We start from the raw sequence: 23,209 nt of genomic DNA on the forward strand, positions 1-23,209 counted from the left end.
AACAGAATTAATTTTTTGTTTTTTTTTTGTTTTGTTTTGTGGCATCGTGGTAATAGGATACTATGATCTTTCCGTTTTCATTGTGTTATCCATGACAGTAGCGACACACTAACCTTATTTAAGTGTAAATTAAAAAGCTACACATTGTTGGTAATGGAGTTGGTTGATAAATTGTTGAAGAATGTGCAAACACTGCCTAATGTTTTAAGATATTGATTTTTTTATTTTAAATTTAGGCCACGTTAACATATAATATCATTGGCACCCGGATCTTTTTTCAGTGCTCTACCGGGGACAGTGAGCTGTAAGAAGTTCCTAGACGAAGAAAATGTTCGGGATTACCGAACCAAGTATGCTAACCACTGTTTCCTTCCCTAAGATAAGGACTTCTTCTTTTTGTTTTAAAATATCAAAATTTTTATTCAATTTTTCTTAAGAATTGTTTGCTGTAATAACAGAAATTATGGACATTTAGAAACTTGGTGTATGTTCCAGAAGGAATGTAGTTGTTCGTGTTTTATTTAATAATTACGTATTTTTTAAATATGAGAATTGGTTAAAAAAATAGTATGTGCTGTGAAACTCAATGGTTTATTTTTGATATTAAGGTAGCTACAAGATTCATATTCAAGTCATTTTGATTTTTATCTTGCCCAGGAGGATCATCTGGCAAATACGTTCCGCATTTAAACGATCTTAACTAAGCTCTAAAACAGAAAGTAACTCAAATTAAGGCACCAATTTTTTAAAATTCATAAAAGAAAAATGAAAAGAAAAGGATTCACAAGATCCATTGGCTCCTCTAAAAAGTTACTCATTTAGTTAGAAACCTTGGCAAATGTACACTTGCTATAAGTTAGAAAATAATTATTTTTGTCCCAAAGCGATGGTTTTGCCCACTCGACCATCCCAACGCTTAACGCCCAACTCCCTAGGTTAGTTGTGTGGTTATAAACTTGCTATTAAAGTGATTTGATTTCCATCACCTCATCAAATGATGACAGCCATTGTTGTCGTTAACACAACTCTTGCCTCTGTATTTGTTTACCCACTAAAACTATGTACATGAATATTTGAATTTCTCATCTCTTTTGATTGCTGAACATAGAGAAAAGCCAAATAAATCTAAAGAGAAAAGGAGAAAATAATTGAATATTAAATAAATACATACCAGAATTTTAATTTCCTTTATATCTGTTGCGCAGAATCCATATTCTAACTATAATATCTGCTTCAATAACTTCGGTGTCTATTTACTGGCTAATAAGACTTGTTTTCCTTTCTCTTTGTGTGACATTCTTTTGTGACGATAGCCTTTGGTGGTTTTATGCCCATACTTAGTATTGAATTTGTATGTGTGTGTTACACAAATTGTTAAAAATCCGAAGTCATATTTTTCAACTTGCTTAGTTATTCCATTAAAAAAGGTAATTCATGAATCTTTTTTTGGACATTGATGGAAAATATATCTCCTTGAAAATGTCTGAAATATGATTTATTTATCAAAATTGATAATTATTACTGCCCTTGTGGTTGTGATGGGCGAGGATATTATAAATGCTCACACATTAACATCCTGATGAGGGTAAATAACTGGAAAACTATTTTTCCCCATCCGATGTCACTATGCTGAGAATGAAAAAAAAAATTCGAAAATTTCCCAAGATATAGTGCGCTGTCATCTGGTCTTAGTGGCGAATGTGCCATGTTATTACAACACAAATTCGTAACATAGCAGAAAATATCACAAGCCATATCATTATTTTAGTTAGCGGTAGAAAAAATATTACATTATACATTACAACTGTCCTGCCGGACATTTTTATTATTCTATTAGCAATACAAAAATTATATTTAAACATGCTTCTGTTAATTTACTAGACACTGTAAATGTTAAAATTACCTCTAAATGATCCTAAAATGATAAAAATTAAGAAAAATGAATACAAAAATTAACAATTTTCCGAAGTTCAACTGCACAAGTTGAAAGTAGATTAAAGTAATCGCCTATTTCTTTCAGGCAGGGCTGAACTGGAGTATGTTGTTAACATTTGGGTTGCTAATAATGGTTCTGTTTGATCAAATCAACCTTCTTTTTTTTTTTCTTTTTATAGCCAAAGATGCTGGGCAGATGTTGACTGCTATTCACCAGTGTGGGCTACAGTTCCAGGCTGTCCTCTTCAAATCGGGTAATTTAGAAGTTATTAGGCTTAAGTAACGTGTTGCTCGAATAGAGAGAAAAATCCGGAGTAGTTATTTCGTATAATAATACCAAGGTCTCAAACCTCATGGGTTTCATTGTTGTTTCTTTCTTCACTATTTATAGTGAATTCTTTAACAGATCCACTATTGTAAGTAAAGTTGTGCAGTTTTCGAAGTAAAGTTTTCAATTTATATTGAAATATTATGTTCAAAAAAGAAAGAATTTTATACACAACGGCACGCTTAATTTCTGACAGATTTTGGATTTCTATCCACCATCAGAAATCATTTTATTAGTTCCCGTTTGTGAAATAGACAACAACTTACAAAGTTTCCGGTCCAGTTGACAAATTTGTTTCGACTCAGGCAAAATCTTTCAGAAGATGGCTAATAAAATCATTTGAACTCGGTCAGAATTAATTTACTTGACTTTATTCATCTGACCGAATCACACACTACAGCAGTTTATTTATTTTCCAAATAAATTAAAGCAGTTAAAATTTGGCATACTTTTTTTGAGTAAAAAAAGCACATTATCTTAGATAATGTAGGTACATTTCAAGAGAATTTATGGATGAAAAGATGAAGCACTACAAGCGAAATAAAATTAATTTTTTTTAAGTAAGAGTACTTATTAATATTTCGTATTTTTATATCAAGTTTGATTCATATTTTAATATTATTTATAATTTCTTCATTATAAGTGCAATTTCTTTTTTTGTGTTATATCAATAACGCAATTGTTACTGGTTTGATTGGAGAAAAGTAAGCCAAGAGGTGTCTTGAAACAACAAAAGTAGAGAATGGGGAATAATGAAATAATATTAACCACGTGGGAGACATGCAGGCGTAACACGTGTCCTCCGAGGGGAGTGTTGCATTTGGAACCCTCCTGCAAGCATTCTATCTTCTAAATTTGACTCTTTAGATGTTCCTAAGACTAAAATAAAAATAAAAAGAAGTTTTACTCTGCCGATTACTCTGTCCTGTAAAAGGTAGATTATTGTAGAGGTCTTTGAAACACGGATTTTGCTACTCTCGTTAAACATAGGATTGCCCCTTCACTGAACCTAGTAGGAAACCCTGTCTTTTTTACTTTGTCCATAAAAAATAGCAGCGAGAGAAAATCTAAGAGCTGCACAGCCTCGCAAAATTAATACACCAACCGATATTGCCTCTTTTGTTGCTCTAATTCATTTGCTCTGCTAACAACCCTTACCAATCCTTTACATTGATTGAATCGTCAAGTATCCAAGATTTCGTACATAGAAAGGGCGGCTAATTCTTTTTCTAATGTTTTTCACTTCACTCATAGATTTCTTTTAATATGAGTATCATTATTTAAAGTATCTATTTTTTTCACAATTTGTTATTTAAGTTTGTCTTTGTATGTTTATCTTACAAATGAAATGAAATAAGTCTTTATTAAATTTAAAAATATACATAACTTATAATTATTTCTTTTAAAAAATATGTATAAATTATTTTTTTATTTTTGTAATTTACAATCTGTATAAATATATACAATAAGTAAAAAGGAGGTGAATGAGATGAACTGGTGCGGGAAGAGCAGCAGGAGAGAAGCTACCCAGCGGTAGCACTCTCTAGATGAGATAGGGGAATGTGAGGAGGAGAGAGTAGAGATTAGTTCTTCAGACTGTAAGGAAGTCGCGGGGCCACTGGCGATTCAGTCGGCGAGGTATAAATTATAGAATTCATAATGCACAAATTAATAAATCATATAATAATAAAACCAAAAAGAAACTTTATTAAAACTGTCCGGTAGGACAGTTGTATAAGGGTTGATCATCAAAAACTGCACGAAAAAGCGTAACGTTGAAAAACACCCAACTTTGACAATTTTTTTCTCTTTTTCTATAAAAGATAAAATTCCCAAATTTTCTTTATAATATAGGGCAAATCCTCCTTTATATCAGTAATTTTTTTGCAACAACCTAGATCTGATAGATTTTAAGAAAAAAGTTGCCGAAAATGTGCAAAAATGGCATTTACAAAAATTGTTCTTGTTCTTGTTCTTGTTCTTCTTCTTCTTCTTCTTCTTCTTGTTGTTGTTGTTACCTTTTTTGTAAACAACGTAGCGCCTAAACGCGTGAACCGATTTTCATGAATGAGGTATCATTCGAGTCGGAATGTTATGTAGATGTGCCTTTTGGGGGTCTCGACGCTGTACATGGAAAGGGAGAGGAGTTAGCCCCCTTTATGTAAGGCCCCCTCCAAAACTATTATCATTAATTACTCTGTAAATCTTAGCCCGATTTTGATAAAATTTGGTAGGATGACAGGGTTAGGGCTCCCCTACGTAACATTAAAGCGACGATCTGCTCTTACACTTGTTAAGGGGAAGTATAGCAATCGTTTCAAATTATCGAAACGTGAACCGATTTTCATGAATGAAGTATCATTCGAATCGAAATTTTGTACAGATTTGCACTTTTAAAGTCTCGACGCTGTGCCTCATAAGGAGGGGAGTTTGCCCCACCCAAGTTAGGCCCTTTCTAAAACTATGTTTACCAATATTTCTATAACGCTTAGTCCGATTTTGATAAAATTTAGCAAGAAGAAGTGGTTAAAGCTCCTCTACGTTGCTGTGAAGTGCCATCATGCTCTTACACCTACTAAGAGGAAGTACTGCAATCGTTAAAATTATCAATGAGTGAACCGATTTACATCAATGAATTGTCGTTCGATTCAAAATCTTTGCCTCTTTGCCTTTTAGGAAGAAGTACTGTAATCGCCCGTTTATTTTTCTTACTCCTCTTAAAAGGAAGGTCTGAAATCGCAGTTTAATTTTGCTATTTACGTACAAAGTACCTTCCTATTTTATTCAAAACGCTTTCTCAAAAAAATTGTTATTGAGGATGGTTTGGGGGACCGCAACTATAATCATTCTTTAAAAAGATCTCACCAGTGGTAGAAACTCCGACTTAACACCTTTTCAGGTTGTAATGATAAAATTAAAATTTATTATTCCCAATTTTAAAAAAATCTGTAAAGCAGATATGTAACTTTGCAAAACATACAAAAGGAAAATCTATCCAAAAGGTACAAAAATCTCTTTAACAAAAACTTACAGTTTAAAAAGTTAAGTATAAGGGTTGATTAAACGCCAAAAGGTACACAAATCAGCAAGTACCCAACATTTCATCAATACTTCATTGATATTATTTTAAGTAATTTTACTACATTAATTTTCATTAATATTTTTTTGAATTTATTAGATGTTTCACAGACCCTTATGCTGGCCAGTTCATTCATTTTCTTTTTTTTTATGATTTAAGTCACTTCAACATCTAAGGTTATTGGCGCCCGGAGCTTTTTTCAGTGCACTGCCGGCCTCCGGACAGTGTTCTCTCGTTACAGACAACACTGTCCATCACCCGGACAGTGAGCTGTAAGAAGCTCTTAGAAAGAGGAAATCTAAGGGTCTGCAGCTGGATTCGAACCCGGAACCTCCACGTGGGAATCCAATACGCTAACCGCATAGCTAATCCCTTCCCTTTGTTCATTCATAATATTTTATTTTTTTGTTATAATTATGATAAAATGTATATTATATCTTCATAATTAAATAGGTACTTTATTTTAGCTTTATTCCAAATTATTCTTCTGATTTATCTTTATTATGCTCTTTATTCTGAGTAGTCACATGTATGTATGAGTATGTACATGCACGTTAAAGCAGAAAAAGACTAAGGTAGAGTCGGCTACTATTTAAATTTGAATCACGGATTTAAAACAATATTTCAGTCTAGAATTCGTCTTTCCGAAGTATTTGTGAGCACAAATAACGCGTAGGTAATATCAAGTAAATTATTCAACAATAATTATTCATTTCTCAATTGTAATTTAATGTAGTCCCTCTAATTTTACTTATAGTAAAATACTGGAATAATTATGTTAGCTGTCATAAAAATATGCATATCTTATTTATCTTATATTCCAAATATATAATACTGTGGGAAGAATACCTAGATTGAGAATGTAATTGAAGAAAACTATATTATTTTCTATAAAGCCAGATTAATTATTACCTATTATTATAAACGTTTGACTACTACATAAAGTAACAATTCCTTTAATCGAAGAATGAACTTAAACCGACGATTTTTATTTAAAAATAAAAATAAATAAATGAAATCATTGATGAATGTTGGTGTAAGCATTTTTTTAAAAAAGTTTTTGAATTTTCTAGCCTCATATTTTTTTTTATTTTTTTTAATAAAGTTTTTCTTTTTAACCTGTGATTAATAGTTTGTTGATTAGATATTACAGTCAATCTAAGTTAAATGGTGTTCTACTTGAACAAATATTTTGTAGATTAAAATGGCCAGCATAAGGGTCTGTGAAACATCTAATAAATTCAAAAAAATATTAATGAAAATTAATGTAGTAAAATTACTTAAAATAATATCAATGAAGTATTGATGAAATGTTGGGTACTTGCTGATTTGTGTACCTTTTGGCGTTTAATCAACCCTTATACTTAACTTTTTAAACTGTAAGTTTTTGTTAAAGAGATTTAATTTAAGTAATTAAAATTTAATTAAAATATTTAGCCATAAAGACACATGGTACTCTGACCATCAGGGGAGTCTGTTCAGATATAGTGAAATAATTTAGTGAATTAGAAATTAACGTATTTAAATATGATTGTTTATCTTACAATATTAATATACGTATTCTTCAAAATTTTTCTTTCAGACTTATAACTGCAATTTTTTTTCAAAACTGTTTTTAATCCTGTAAATAACAACTACGCACATTTACATGAACTCAAATTGCTACTTCTACTACTTTAAGAATTATCTTGGAGGATCAAATTACAAAAACAAAAAAAACAAAAAATCTCGTAAAACACATTATTGCATTTCTTGGCATTCAATTTCTTTGGGTACATTATATTTCAGTCCAATCGTGGGCAAACAATAAAATTTTCATTGTATAGGAAGTAGCCAGCATCTTAAAACCAGTAGAAATGTTTCTCACAGCAATTGTTTTATAATTACATGCAAGGCAAGACCTATTTAGATTTAAAATTATTGTAAAATTAAAGAATATTTAGAAAAATGTAAGACTTTCCTTGTCCAATGCTCACGTCTGTTTCCATTTTAAATTTTTTTGGCGATTTCACAAATAAAATGAATACGATTTTTAAAAATGGGAATATTGATAATATCGTTACACATTACACTACTCACAATTCTGGGATAACTCTAGTTTCTCGCAGTTCTAGAATATCTTGACTCAGTCGCTGTTACAGTTTTCTTCTTCCCTTCACCACCATTCACCAAGAATGAAGACCGATGGTCTTATCTTTCCGGTCTCTCAATCAGTCTCTTGTAATTAGATCAGAGGGTACTCTTTTGGGATCACAATGATGTAATATTTACTCATTTATAACGCTCAAAACTTACAACACTTAGTTATGTGTTTTTAAAACCTCTTGGTCATCCGCATGTCTGATACTATATGTAGCTTTATTTTTTGTTATTCTCTTGTCTGCATCCTACTTTTTTTTTTAAATACGTCAGCACTTTCCAGCAGTTATCCGACGATAAATGTCAGCCGATGTACTTTTTAGAGTGATGTATTTTTATAGCCTTTCAAACCTACAAGTAGCAGCGCTTATCAGGGCCCAAGCCTTTCTTTTACTTTCTTTGTTCAGTGGTATTGCAGGGGGGGACTAGTTCATTGTGCTAGGTTTTCTAGACTGGTTTTGGGCTGATTAATTGGTTTGGGCTTTTACTTCTGGTTGTTGTCGGAGACCACTCTAGGCGATAATCGAAAGCTTGCCAAAAGAATCACTCACTTCCAGACATCAAGATTATAGTACCATCTACAAGAAAAAACTATTACAGAATTAAAATACAAGATAATCTGATACCTACATTAAAAAACAAAAACAAAAAAAAATCAGCTTACATAATCTGGAGCACAAATCAAACCGGTTTGAATCAAACTTAAACCAAGAGACACTTAAACAAGTAGAGGAGTTTGTGGTAACTAAACTATAATCCAACTATACAATAGTTCAACTAAACTTTAGTTGCACTAATAAAATACAAATACCAGAGAACAATGTAAGTGGTGGGTAAAGTTAAAGTTGTATTTTATTGACTTTTTTTTCCTACTTTACTACCATACTATAAATTTTTCGTTACAAATTATTTTCTTAAGTTTTGAAGATAGATACCTACTTTAAAAACATTTTTTAAAAATTGACTGTTAGTTTATTTATGCTAAGGTAATTTATGATATACCTAACCAAAACATATATGATGTTTTGCCTTTATTTACTTATTTATTTTTTAAACAACTATATTTTTATGTTTACTAAATATTTAATAATAATCTTTTAAGGTGACATTTCTGTAAATACCCTGTAACTTCTTGCTGTCTATTTCTAAATACGAGAACAGAATAATCTCGTAGAATAGAATTATATATTTTTCTGGATTCTTAGAGGTATCAATTATTTTTAATTGGCTTATTAGTAGCCTACAAGTAATTTTTTAGATGAGTCATTTTAAACCAATAAACATGAAGTTTGCAAAAAGATTAATCAATAACATAATCGCGCATATTTGTCTACCGTGTATCAACTATATTTTCCCGTTAGAGTATAACGATAAATATTTTAATTTGATTTTTAAAATAAGTTAGCTTTTTACTTGAACTGTTTCGTGCTACTAGTATGCGATAAAAAGTAGAAGGTCTTCAGAGGATAATCGATGGGATACATAAGATATTGTATCGGATTTCCCACTTGACCAAGAAGGTATGTGAAAGAAGAATGTGTGCTAGGTTGGGACACTGAAAAAGCTGATAGACTTTCCCTACAGATATTGATAGACTTCAATGCTTAAATGGTTAGATTAGATTTTGGAATGCTTGGAGTGACATGGCCAATGGTAACAAGTCCACCTGGAGTTGGTGCCGTTTAAGTGTGATCAGTAGAGGGAAAAGAGAGGCTGTCCTTTCAGATTGTCTGTTCAGACTGTCCCTTCAATTTCTAAAATTTTACATGTCACTGTTGAAGGATTCAGAGCATAGGTGCGAACAGAAAACCGAGTTCAGTTAGTATCTAAATAATGGATATCACATTACCTTCTGGGAAATTTATTTTTAATCTAAAATTTTCAGTATTTACGTCTCCAGCGGAGGTGCAGGAAAATTCATTTTAATAAGGTTTTTGATTTAGGAAAGTTACTATTGGTTGAAAAGTAATATATTTTTTTTAATTATTCTTTTTGAAAATCTTTGCTTAATTATGGCACAAAGTATCTTACTGTTTAGAATTAATTTTCTGTTATTTGCCTGTTCAATTGGCCTGTAGTTATTTCGAAATGTTTTAAATATTTCAGTAATTTCCACAGATGGAAATAATTTAAAATTTCAATAGTAAAGCCTTATATGTATATACTTGCAAGGAAAAATATTCTTTAAATAATTTTGTCAGATCTCTCATTTTATAATTGCTTGCACTATTTTTATTTTTTATTATATTCGGGAATTAATGTTTTAGAATCTCTTGACATCGTCTAAATAATCATTATTGAAAATAAAAACTTAATTCTCATAGGACCTCAAACTGTTATTTTTGAGGAAAATTCAAACTCAAAACTGAAAACTAAACAATAAAGTTCTTTCTTGTCCATTCTACCCCTTACTAATCAAACGATATATGCGCATGTCCGCATTCACTTAAGCTAAAATGATTAGGTAAGTGGGTACGATTCTTACTTAAGAATTCTTAAAGAATTTTAAGTGAAGTATGTTGGCTAAGCTATTCGCCGCCGTCCAAGATACTTAATAAATCGGTAATTGGAATAAAGTATGTCAGAAATATTAGCCATTTTAGCACAAAAGGCTGTGACTTATTTTCAAATATTTCCGAAAATGTATTCAGGTGAGTAACCCTTCCTAGGAAGAGATAAATGACGATTGGCTCAACCTTTAAGTTTCATTCAGGCTTGCTATCTTTATCTTTGAAACATTCCCCCAGGAGAAATGATTTTAGGGGAGGTTTATTGGAGAGCAACTTAGGCATCATCTCTTGTCAGGAGCATGAACCCTGGATGACTGCCACTCAGTGCCTTAACGAAACAGTAGATAAATAAAAACATATGCATTCTACTCACATATGTTACAAGAGCAATTTTACATCAGTAAACTATGCAAATATTTTTTTAATTATTGTCTTGACAATCATTGCCGGAAATCGCAACTGGATTAAACGAAAATTGCTATTATCCATAATGTGTTCCTGAGTTTGTTGAAATTTACTTTAATTCGTCTCCGACGATTTTCAAAATCTTAGAATGCTTAACTTTGTTACATGGTTCATAACTTGTGCTTAAACTTTTGTTTTTTAAAGTTGAACCTTTAAACATGATTTATTTTGAATAAATAACCAATTTTTGAAGGAAAGAAATCAAGCAATTTTAACTTTAATACTTGGTGGAAGCTGTTCAGGCTCTTAGTAACTCCAAGCTGGTAATGTCGCCTACATTTGTAAGCAGTAGCTTTTCTTGTTAATTAATTTGCGAATAGAAAAAAAAAACGCAACGATTATTGGTAGTTAGCCTTATTATTCAGGCTTCCCAATTGGGGATAATATTAAAGTACATAGCACTTTTCTATTAGATGAAGGTACGCGGCACACCTTAAGATGCATAACCGTCAATAGATTCTGCACCAGGACAAAATCTGGGCATACTTCTTAATTCGAATGGAATGCCTGCAAGTAGTATATTCGATCACTCCTAAAAAGTACAATGCTACTCATAGGCAAGAGCTAGCAGTATCTTGTTTAACTAATTTTGCCTCAATTTTTTTAGGCTTTTCTCAGGCTTGTTCGGCTGTTTTTGGTGCTTTTATTTTAGTGTGGTGGTTATTTTCCTTGTATCCCTTAGATCTATCGATGAACAAAATTCTATATCCCAAAGATATTAACTCTTTAAGCTTAGCCTTACATTTTAAGAAAATTGCGCTGGTTGCTTTTATTATCAGAGCAACAATGGCTGCTACCGAATCAACAAAGCGGGCAAATCTCGCAAATGCTTGAGCCCAAGGCCACAACGGCTATTTCTACCTCAAAAATAGGTGACCATGGAGAATGCTGCACTATTTACTCCATGGAAAAGGAAGAATCTTCCGTAACTAACGCTATCGTGCTCTTAATTTATACAAGAGAATTGCTTTTAAGCAAATACTGAATCAATTTCAGGTTTTCAGGTCATCCTGTTGCCGCTGAGTGCATAATTATCCCAAGTTGGCCTTTTGGGAAGAACCTATTTATTATACCTTCTTTTCTAATCGTAATTTTTCAACGATTAATTTAAATTTAACAATAATAATAAAAGTGTTGCTTACTGAAAAGGAAATCACTGGTAAACGAATGGATAGGATGCATGTTTGAAAGGATGCTGAAGGTACTACAAATTATTGGTCAAATTTGTATTATTTGTCGATGTTACGTGTTTTACTAAAGGAGCCTATTTTCTTGAAGGTATGACTTGGAAGAAGGAGGATATATTCCTCGTCTCTCATTGCCGTAACTGTTTATAACAGTCTAAGAACTCTGGTTCTACGTATACTAGATTTTCTTTCGTCACCGACAACATTGCCCATCACCAGAAAGTGAGCTGTAAGAAGAAGAAAATCTCAGCGCCAGCAGCTGGATTCGAACCCGCATGGGTTTGGCTATAACTTTTAATAGCTAAAATTACTAATTTTTTTTTATAGGTATTAGACAATAATGAACAATGATTAATCTTTAATGATAATCTTTATCTTAGTGAAAAAACAGGAAACTATTACAGCTTAAAACTAAGAGATTTTGATACTAAGAGCATTTTGAGTTTAAACTTGATTGTGAACCGCGATGTTTCTTTATTGAAGAGAAAATTAAAATAGAAAAATAAAAATTGGAAGATAGCGTATTAATAGAAAAATAAGAAAAATTAATTACGAAAGAAATGATCTCTCACAGTAACTTTTGATTAAAAAGTATGAATTACTTTGCAAGCTATATATAGTCACTAGAGACTAGTATCGATCTTATTCAATGTTTGTTCGGCCCCGCCCCATAATTCTGTTTCACTCACAAATCTTCATTCACGTTTGTCTTTCGTAAATAAATAAAAAAAAAATGAATATATGTATATATTGTTTTATTTAAAATTTAAATAATTACCTTTGAAAATGTATTTCATATTCCCATTGTGGGTTTTGGTATATTCTTTAGGTATTTTTTTTAAAAAAAGAATGTCGATGACGTGAATTGGGCCCTACTGTTTGTCTGTCTGTTAATTTAAAGATTTACTTTCTTCAGCGTTTATCATTGTTCGTCGTACTAGTCGTATTAAATATATTAATTTAAATAAGTGATCTAATGGTGATATAGATCTTCGCTTTATCGCGGATTGCTTTAAACAACCCCCACCTCTGTTACAGGGTTCCCTTCCGACAAAGAGAAAAAGTATTGTTTTTATTATACAGTTCTAGGTTTCAGGTTAGCTTCTGAAAAGGATTGAGAACTGTTGGCTCTACTGGTTGGACACTTGTTCATAATCTTTTTTAGAAAGTGTGACCAGTCCCCAGGATATGGCTCAGAGTAAGGATATTGCGACTGGAAATCTCATAGTCCAGTCTTAACTGTTTACCGCGTGTAAAATTTGGGCGAAATAGCCTAAACAATCAAAAAATCAAGAGAGGAATGATTTATCTGACAAATTCTACTAATAAAGAGTTAAAGACATACCATCTGAACTCTCAGTGGAAGCCACAAATAAAACCGCTCTATTCGCTACCATCTTCTTACATTACCATCATTAGTTTACGGTAGCCATCATTTATCATGGAATCCTGATTTATAATAAATATAAGTCCAGTGCTGTGTATTCCTGTTTCTAAAGAGTTTCCTTGGAGATAGTTCGATTTAAAATCTGCATTCTGGAATTTTCTTCAGTTCTTATGAGGTTCTAAAGAAGAAGGTTTGAACGTATATTCCATTACTGATCTTGAATTTCGGTTTGTCTTGCTTCCACGAATGAATCTCTGATTTGTGGTTAGTTCCAAGAGCTGGCTTTGAAATTTAAGAAAATAAACTGAACTTGAGCTCATATATTTTATACAACAGAGGGAAACACCTACTTGGTTAAGACTTGAAAATCTTCGGACGGAGGAGGCAGTCTATTAAAGAACCTAAGATTATTTTGCGGATTTTCATACTGCTGGCAGTTTTTATGAGTTTCAAGTCCAAGACAGGGAATCAGTTCAGTAATTAGAGCACTGGATTTCCATGCGAAATCCCAAATCTCTTCCAAGGAACCTCTAACAGGTCAGATCACTGCTTGTTAGTGTTGTCTGTGATGAGGTTAATTTACTTTATTAGATATAGTAATTTTTTTAATTGCTTCCTGTAATTATTCATATAATTTCCTGGAGAGATTTTATATTATTTTAATTAAATAAGTATATTGATATTTTCTATTAAATATAAGTAATGAATAAATAGATTGTAATAAGAAAATATAATTTTATATGGTTTTCTCGCGATGTTAAATATCTTGTTGTAACAACGTGTTGAAAAACTGTATTTAGTAAAAGGAACGATTATGAAAAAAAAGACAAGACCAATCTAAATTTGTCAAGTGGGAAATAAGAAAGTTGTATACAGTAATTCTGGTGTTTCGGCGATGATTGTTTCTGTAATCTCTTAAGAAAGATGGGTAATTTCCTGTTTCTAAACTGTAGTTGTCACTTCTACATTGTGTAGACTAGCCAGTAATAACACTTCTTGCCGGCCTCTTACTTCTTTGGTAGAACTTGTTTCTCCTCTTCTCCTATCTGCCGTGGTAATGATGCTGTTATTGGTCCCAGCTGCGTAGGGGAAAAAATTATATACTATTTATCGAAATTATGAAGATTTATTTATTTTTTATTTTTATTTTAAGATAATTTTGATTTTTTTTAAAAAGTACCAATTTAATACTGATTATTAACTACATCTGCAGTCTTCTAAATAAAAGTGATTTTGTATTATGAATTCAGATTGTAACAGTGATGTCTTCCTCTGACGTATAGGCATAAAAAGTAGCTGCTAATGGCTAAAGGTTCTGGTAGTTAAGATTTTTGGGCATATCTCCCGTAATCGAGCTGTTTTGTAGGGTGGTCCGGAATGCAACCAAGGTGATGTAGGAAATGTTTTTAACAAAGAACAGAATTCTTACTGAATGCCACAAATAAAACTTTCGCCTCTATTCGCTACCATCTTTCGTTTCAGTCAGCCATCATTCATTCTCATTTATTATAAATATAAGTCAGTACAGTGTATTCCTGTTTTGTTCTGAAGTTTTTGTATTTTGACTATTCAAAAATGAGAGGTATTATATTAAATTCCTTTTAAATTTTCGAAATACCTGTTTTCATCGAGAACTTCAAGTTCTTAAGTTTGAAATTGGAACTAGGATTAAAAATTATGAACAGTAAGTTAATGTAAGAATAATAATATGGATTCAACCAAGTTGATAACTATTTGTTTTTGTTAAAATCTGCTATCGTTGCGCAAAGGTGCGATTCGGCTGTAAATGCTGCTCTGAACAGACCACAAAACTTGGTGTGCGCTACAGTAATTTAATACTCGTACAATCTTCTAATACAGGTTTGGCGCTACCAGACGATATGTAGGCTAAGAGAGAAAGTCTAGGTATTTTTTTTGTTTATTTTTTTTAACAAATATTAGATTATTAGGCAACACTGCAACCGCTATTTTCTTTGATGAAACGTATTTCGTTCCACTTTTTTATGTTAACAATTTACTCAATAATCATGTTGTTTTTTTTAGTTTTTTTAAATAAAGAATTGATCTTATTTATTAGAAGATTTGATGTGTCATTGAAAGAATATAATAAGTACCAGTTTCATTAATCTAATTTCTTCTACAGTGTAGACCAGTGGTTCCCAACCTATGGTTCGCGAAACACTTTTAAAATAATAATTATTTGACATAAGGACGCGTGTGCGGCTAAGGCGCGGTGAGTGGGACGTCGAGCGAGCGTAGAGCGCCTAAAAACAAGTCCAAGAGTCGACTAAAAGTAAAGAGTAAATGATAAAAGTACGGGTGTTTTCTGTACGGTCAGGCCTGCAAGTATGTGATGCGACCCCTTCACGTATTACAAAATAAATTGTGTCTCGGATTCTTGAACAGCACACCTGTGGACGTAATGTACGCAGAGGCTGGCGAATTACCGCTCGCTTATAGAATAGAAGTACTGTCCGATCGATATGTCTTAAAAAAATTAGCCACGAACCGAATAATTTATAACAAAATAAGCCAATTAAATACCGAAGTCCTCACTCACAAATATTGGACAAAAAAGAAAGGCCCCATTTACACAGAAAGTTTTATTAGAATCTCTACCTTTAGAGATAAGGTATATTCGAATAATAAGTTAGATGTGTACAACTTAAAATACGAACATTTATTGAGCGAATTAAGTGTTAACACTTCCTTCGACTTGATAAAGGTACCGGAAAAGATGAGAACTGCGGCCTTCGAAGATTACATTTCTTCCCATTATCCGGGCTCATATCGTTTATTTACAGATGGGTCCAAAATCAATAATAAAGTCGGAAGTGCTGTGTATGATCCGGTTCGGAACTATTTTACGATAATTAAATTAGAAGATGAGGCGTCCATCTATACAGCGGAGCTAATTGCTATTTGACGGCTTTAAAATATATTTATTCGTTGTCGGAGAAAAAATATACCATTATTAGTGACAGCCAGAGTGCGTTGTGTAAATTATCACAACCAGTCTGCAGGAATGAATCACATTATCGCAGAGATTGTAGAAACTATTGCCATTTTTAAAGAGAAGGGAGTCTGCATTAATTTTTTGTGGGTAAGAGGTCATTGTGGTATAAAAGAGAATGAAATTGTTGATACACTTGCAAAGGAAGCCACCAATAGTGGGGAAATGGCTAATTATAAATTACCACACACCGATATCAAGGGTATAATTGCAAAAGCAGCACTACAAAAATGGCAGACAGATTACAATAATGGTGATAAAGGTAGATTCTATAAAACTATGGCAGATCAGTTACCTAGACAACCATGGTTTAAGGGAACTGTCACTAATAAATGGGTTGTTACGACAATAAGCAGGCTGAGAGCGAACCACGCGGTGTGCGGATCGTATCTACACAGGATCAACAAAAGGTCCTCTCCTCTTTGCGTAGATTGCAATGAGGAGGAAGATTTCAACCATGTAATAATGATATGTCCACGTTATGTGGTAGAAAGGAAACGAATGTTTGACGATATATACAGGTATTTAGATGCACCATTTCGCTACGAAGACATTATATTCTCCACCAACAGTTATGTGCTTAAGTCGATAGCAGAGCTAGCAATGAAATATGAATGTATTTAGAAGCTATAGCCGAATTAGAATGAATGGAACAAAATGCTTAGAGAAGGATTACGTGATTTTAATTTTGGTTAAGCGAGAAGGATGGCAGGAGCACAGAGTGCTGCTCCATCCATTAGCAGTAGTTTATGTAAATAGCGGTATATAGTAGAATGATGAATGTGTGAAGCGAATGTATTTGTAGGTAAGAATGGAGAGTGAGTGATATTCTAGTGATAAGCACCTAGACGATGCTGGCTGTATGGCGGAAGCCAATGCCAAAAAAAGAAAACAAAAAAAAAAAATGATAATGAGCAATCACATAAATCCCAGGATTATTCACCTTGTTAAGAAAATGCAAGCTCAAAAAGCAAATGAATGTAACTGAAAACATGATCACAATGTTAATTGAAGTTTATTTTTAAAATCTAAAAGTAGTTTATTGTAATATTGAACCTATGGCCGGCCCCTGCTAACAAAACAATATGGAAATGGTCCCTGGTCTTAAAGTGGGAGCCACTGGTGTAGACAGTGTCCGAATTGTGCTGCTTTAAGAAATAAGCTATAAATGAGAATTAAGAAATTATTTGTAGATTTTGTTTTGTGTAGCTACACAAAAATAAAAACAATACAAATAAAAGCGCAATACTCTCAGTGATGATGATGATGGATCAAGTGGTAAGAATATATTAGCACTTATAGAGGCAGCGGAGGTTCTGTACTCTCTTCTATTGTATAAATCTAGATTTCAACCTATCTAAATTTATGAATGATAAAATATGAATTAATGAATGTAAAGCAGGAGGTAGGTAGGTTCAGTGAGATTAATTGTTCGGGCGGTTGCTGAAAATACGAAGTGTGGGTTGAATTATGGTGAGTTGCAGTTGCATTGCGCTCTTACTTTTGTTTGGTTCGTAATGATTATTGATGTGTCCAGTCTGTTTTCTCGGTGGTGGGAATGATGAACAATTGGTGTCTCTTTTATCTCTCCCACTGTGTATTTTCTTCTCACAGCCGTAAGTATTTCTTACAGTGGTTAGAGTGAGCGTTCAGCTCTACTTCAATGACACAGGTTTTAGTATAGGTAAAACATTGTTACACATACAGAAATCTTTCTCTTGCTGCGAGATGGTTACAATTGTAATTGACAAACTTCTGTCTCCTAACAGTGAAACGAAACTCTTTTGTATTTCTCAAAATTCAGAAAAAAAAAAAATGACTTCTTAGACTTCAGGTGTTAAACAAGTTTTCTGTAATTGTCAATGTAATTAGAAAAATAAGAAGTAAAAACCTACATGTAGCATTTCGTCAACGCTACAAATACATCTTATATAATTAATTAAAAATAATGTTTCTAAAAGTGGCACTTTATAGATGTGTCAATCAATGAAATACATAGACTTCTCGTGAGAAATGCCCTAAATCCAAGTAATCCATTTTAAAGACAATCGTTCGAGCAATTCTAGATGGAGAAAAGCCGTTCATGCAAAGTTCATTTGAAGTTGTGAGTAATGAAACTGGTTTTTACACGACCGATTCTTCCATTATGTAACATTTATTTATTTATTTTTTTGTATTGCAACATTTTATTATCAAAATAACTAAAAGCTGCTGTTAATTTTAAATTTTATTATAAATAATTCGTACATGCTATTAAATTCGGAACGTTTAGTACCATTTAGTGGTTTTTTTTTGATTGATTAGTTATTGGTCGATTGTATTAACTGAGTTAGGAACAGTATCTTTTTTAGTTGTTTTTTAATGTCAACTGGAATTCGCAAATTTCATTTCTGTAAGCACTCCCATTTCAAATGGGGATTAATGATTGTAAGCACTAGCTTCAAGCACAAATGTTTTGCTCCTCAAGTAATCAATGTAGAATGAAGTGGAAATAACTTAATATTGTTGTACAAGATTCCTGGACATTCCATTTTGAAAGGGAATGTTTGATTGGACCAAGGCTCATAAACTTCCAAGATTTGATGGTAGAAGTTGTTCAATTTTTTTTCCAGTTGGCCTAAAAATGGAAATACAAAAAATTAAATAAACATTTATTTTGAACTTTTTTAACCCAACAAAGCAGTAGGCCAATGGTTTTGTTCTTACGAATTCATTAAAAATATATCTCAAGAAAATTTTTGGAGTCTCAGAAGAATTCGCAAGGGCGTCACATGATAATAGTTCTAAATTTTGCTTAGAACAAGGTGAAGTGGCAATTTCTTACTTATTGAGGAACCAAAAGCTGGCGGGTGATTAATTTCCATGTAAATCTCTCTTTCTCCCCAACGAATTATTCCATACGTATGTAATAATGTAATATTTCATAAAGTGATTTATTGCAGAAAATAAAATAAATATTAAATGCACACAAATCATGTCTGCATTCACTTCCACCACTCTTGCAAATCACTCTGATGTTTAACGCTTCTGTCAAAACCACATTCTTTCTGCAGCAATAGCTAACATTCAGTTATCGTTAGACAAAATAACAAATCCATTTACGAATTATGTCTCAATTCTTTTATACAAAAGACTAAGTCAACATCAATTTTTTGGGAACACTATTTGGATGTCTAGCAAACTCTTAGGTTGCTCCAAGAGTTAAATTACCCGAAAGGTTGGAGCTAGTGAAACAGTTTTAGGTTTTTCAAAATAAAGTGCGATAAACAATCCAAAGTAGACTAGATAACTCATAGATTTTTAGAGGATCTGGGAACTAAAACTTAGGACAAGGCATTAATTTAATGATTTACTAATACGAACATCTCGACACATTGTATATTGTTTACTTTTCTTCAGCTACAGTACAGTGTATTCTCTATCGTCCTCTTCCGCAACCTTCTTTCAGCAGGTTCCAATCTTAGTCGTGATCTGCCACCGAGGCTTCTTTTCCTGGTGCTCTTGCTCAGCTCGTGACCACATATATTATTCACCGAATATTATCTAATAAGGCTGATAAATGCTGGCCTGTTTCTTCTTCAGGAGTTATTTCCAATTAATGAATATCATCTAGTGCGTGAAAAATGTTCAGAATGAAATATTTAATCTAAAAATGCTTAGCCTATCGATTGATATTAGAGACTTGATGCAAGCGAGTTTTTTTAATATGATTTTAAATTAAATCTATCGCCTGCTCTAATTTAAAGGCTGACAGTTTTGTTTTTGCGTTTGTGATTGTTAATTTATGTATAATTAAATCAGCGAGAGATAGAAAATACGAAGAAAAGTTGTTATTTCACACAAACGGGGGCTTTGGACTTTGATACTGTGATTAGCCGGGTCGATGTTGTTTCCAGAGCAGAACATGTCCGATTGTCTGATGGTGCACACCATGTGGACACTGCCATACCAATCCATTCATTAATCTTCAATTTCCGTGCATCTATCATGGTCAGATAAGCCAGTTATTAATAGACAATTAATTTTCACACCAGCATCATCAAAGCCAAAAAGAAAAAATAAGGACGCAATTAAGAGTGAGGTATATTTTACTATGAATCAAATTAATTATGTTCATTTAATTGTGATCATTGTTACTTTTATTAAATTAAACTCGTTGACAGAATTTAGAATATTGTTGTCTCCAATAGTTCTAATGCAAATGCAGCAATTTGGAAACATATGATAATTGTTTGTATATTAACCGGTAAATGAACTAATAAGTAAATGTGTAGACAGTCACCATCTCCATTGGAGGTTTAGTTAGTTTGTAATACTGCAATGTTCACAGAAACAAAGCGATAGTTCGACCGGCCTAATACGAAGCTACGTAGTGTTGTAGCTGATCTAAGTTAATGTTTGTTTTCACCTTGTATTCAGATATCTTCCTTCCAGCTTGTTTTATTATTATTAAATTAGAAACAAAATTTCCATTTCATGTAAATTAGGCCGCATTAAATCTTTTGGCTTAACCTAAATGCTCTTTCATGATACAGTTATCCGTAAATAACAAATTAAAAAAACAAAATTGATGTTATTAGCTCAACCTTTAAACAAAGGTTCATATAATCTGTTATTTCTTTAAATTTACTATTTTTTTAATCACTTCCATTATTCTCGAAAGCTATACCTGGTTCAAAAATTAAAGTTACTTACCGTGCACCTTCAAGTATTCACTTCTGCAGTAGTTTGTCTTAATTTTTCTAAAATACAAATATAATAATAAAATACCACATTTCAAAACATTCAATAAGCAAACTTCTAAATTATACAGATTATTGTCTTTAATTGAGAGCCTCATCTCATCTGCCTTATTAATGCCCTTTGTGAAGGTTCCAGTAAAATTTGTTCTCTATTGGAGAGAGAGATGTGTGAAATAAGAAGCTGATTTACTGATGTTCAGCAATTATCAAGATTGATTTAGTTAAAGTTTGAATTGATAAAATAGATGATCATCATTGCTTGCAATAAATGTAGAAAAAAAAATCGTAAACAACATCCTGCTCCGATTAAAAATTCATCAATTACTTGTGAAATGTAACGGAAGAATATTAATGGAAGTAGATGGAATGATTCAAAGTTTCTGATGATACATATGTGAAAGATTATCTTCCGACAAATAGCAGTTGGGCAAGGATCAGGGGTTCTTGCAAAAGGGGGGGGGGAAGACTGAGCAGAAATTGTGGTTGTGGTAAGCTAGAGTAGAAGGTACTTTAATCCCAACAAGGGGTAATACCTTGGAGTGAGAGGTGGTTACTAGGGAACCTGTGCTGCGTATGTGTGTGAAGAAGAGGAAGGGAAAAGATGTTCGCTTACACTACGGCTAAACATTAACAACTTAGTACTACCCGCCAGGACGGCGCATCAGCTGTAGCAGGGAATATGGGGTTACTGGAAAGGTTATACATCATGTACGGTCCAGTGACATAAATAAGCATATCTCTACTGTCAGACTCTGAATTAGATAGATGTAAGGATGGTTTTAATCATCTCATTCATCCACCCGGATCCACTATTCCTCATCACATCTATCACACATTCAATCATCGTGGTTTATAATACTTGGTCACGTATAAAACTTTTTAAACGTTGCATTTGTATGCAATTAAACCTTTCTATTTAAAATTTGTTTTAATCCGAATAATTATTTTTAAAAAAAACATTTTTTGTTCCAATATTAAAAAGTTCATTAAATTTACCAGCATAGCAAGCAAGTTGCGTGAATTGGCTAGGCAGTGTTTTCAACATGTATATTTTTGATTTTGCGGTTTTTGGGAGGGTGAGGAGAATTGAGGATCCCTGAGTTAGACAAAATGTTGGTTGCAATTTACCAGCATAGCAAGCAAGTTACGTGAATTGGCTAGGCAGTGTTTTCAACATGTATATTTTTGATTTTGCGGTTTTTGGGAGGGTGAGGAGAATTGAGGATCCCTGAGTTAGACAAAATGTTGGTTGCAATTTACCAGCATAGCAAGCAAGTTGCGTGAATTGGCTAGGCAGTGTTTTCAACATGTATATTTTTGATTTTGCGGTTTTTGGGAGGGTGAGGAGAATTGAGGATCCCTGAGTTAGACAAAATGTTGGTTGCAATTTACCAGCATAGCAAGCAAGTTGCGTGAATTGGCTAGGCAGTGTTTTCAACATGTATATTTTTGATTTTGCGGTTTTTGGGAGGGTGAGGAGAATTGAGGATCCCTGAGTTAGACAAAATGTTGGTTGCAATTTACCAGCATAGCAAGCAAGTTACGTGAATTGGCTAGGCAGTGTTTTCAACATGTATATTTTTGATTTTGCGGTTTTTGGGAGGGTGAGGAGAATTGAGGATCCCTGAGTTAGACAAAATGTTGGTTGCAATTTACCAGCATAGCAAGCAAGTTGCGTGAATTGGCTAGGCAGTGTTTTCAACATGTATATTTTTGATTTTGCGGTTTTTGGGAGGGTGAGGAGAATTGAGGATCCCTGAGTTAGACAAAATGTTGGTTGCAATTTACCAGCATAGCAAGCAAGTTACGTGAATTGGCTAGGCAGTGTTTTCAACATGTATATTTTTGATTTTGCGGTTTTTGGGAGGGTGAGGAGAATTGAGGATCCCTGAGTTAGACAAAATGTTGGTTGCAATTTACCAGCATAGCAAGCAAGTTGCGTGAATTGGCTAGGCAGTGTTTTCAACATGTATATTTTTGATTTTGCGGTTTTTGGGAGGGTGAGGAGAATTGAGGATCCCTGAGTTAGACAAAATGTTGGTTGCAATTTACCAGCATAGCAAGCAAGTTACGTGAATTGGCTAGGCAGTGTTTTCAACATGTATATTTTTGATTTTGCGGTTTTTGGGAGGGTGAGGAGAATTGAGGATCCCTGAGTTAGACAAAATGTTGGTTGCAATTTACCAGCATAGCAAGCAAGTTGCGTGAATTGGCTAGGCAGTGTTTTCAACATGTATATTTTTGATTTTGCGGTTTTTGGGAGGGTGAGGAGAATTGAGGATCCCTGAGTTAGACAAAATGTTGGTTGCAATTTACCAGCATAGCAAGCAAGTTACGTGAATTGGCTAGGCAGTGTTTTCAACATGTATATTTTTGATTTTGCGGTTTTTGGGAGGGTGAGGAGAATTGAGGATCCCTGAGTTA

The 23,209-nt window shown here is 33.1% G+C and overlaps 2 protein-coding genes across 5 annotated transcripts in view; both read left to right on the forward strand.

Moving 5' to 3' along the window:
• The window catches only part of Mgat4a (alpha-1,3-mannosyl-glycoprotein 4-beta-N-acetylglucosaminyltransferase a), a 389,138-nt gene that overhangs the window by 18,429 nt on the left and 347,500 nt on the right, over positions 1 to 23,209 (forward strand). The window lies entirely within an intron of this gene.
• On the forward strand, positions 8,602 to 22,010 carry LOC141448980 (uncharacterized). Of its 2 annotated transcripts, none has more exons than XM_074117923.1 (2): positions 8,602 to 11,657; positions 11,735 to 22,010. In XM_074117923.1, the coding sequence occupies exon 2, from the start codon at positions 16,056 to 16,058 to the stop codon at positions 16,665 to 16,667; it is 612 nt and encodes a 203-aa protein (XP_073974024.1). In that variant the 5' UTR covers positions 8,602 to 11,657; positions 11,735 to 16,055; the 3' UTR covers positions 16,668 to 22,010. The 2 variants fall into 2 exon arrangements, with proteins under 2 accessions (XP_073974024.1, XP_073974025.1); XM_074117924.1 differs by having other exon boundaries at positions 8,602 to 10,719; positions 11,461 to 22,010.

Source organism: Rhodnius prolixus, unplaced genomic scaffold (genome assembly GCF_049639745.1).
Source record: "Rhodnius prolixus isolate KJV_2025 unplaced genomic scaffold, Rpr scaffold_2, whole genome shotgun sequence".
In the NCBI taxonomy this organism is placed as follows: Eukaryota; Metazoa; Arthropoda; class Insecta; order Hemiptera; family Reduviidae; genus Rhodnius; species Rhodnius prolixus.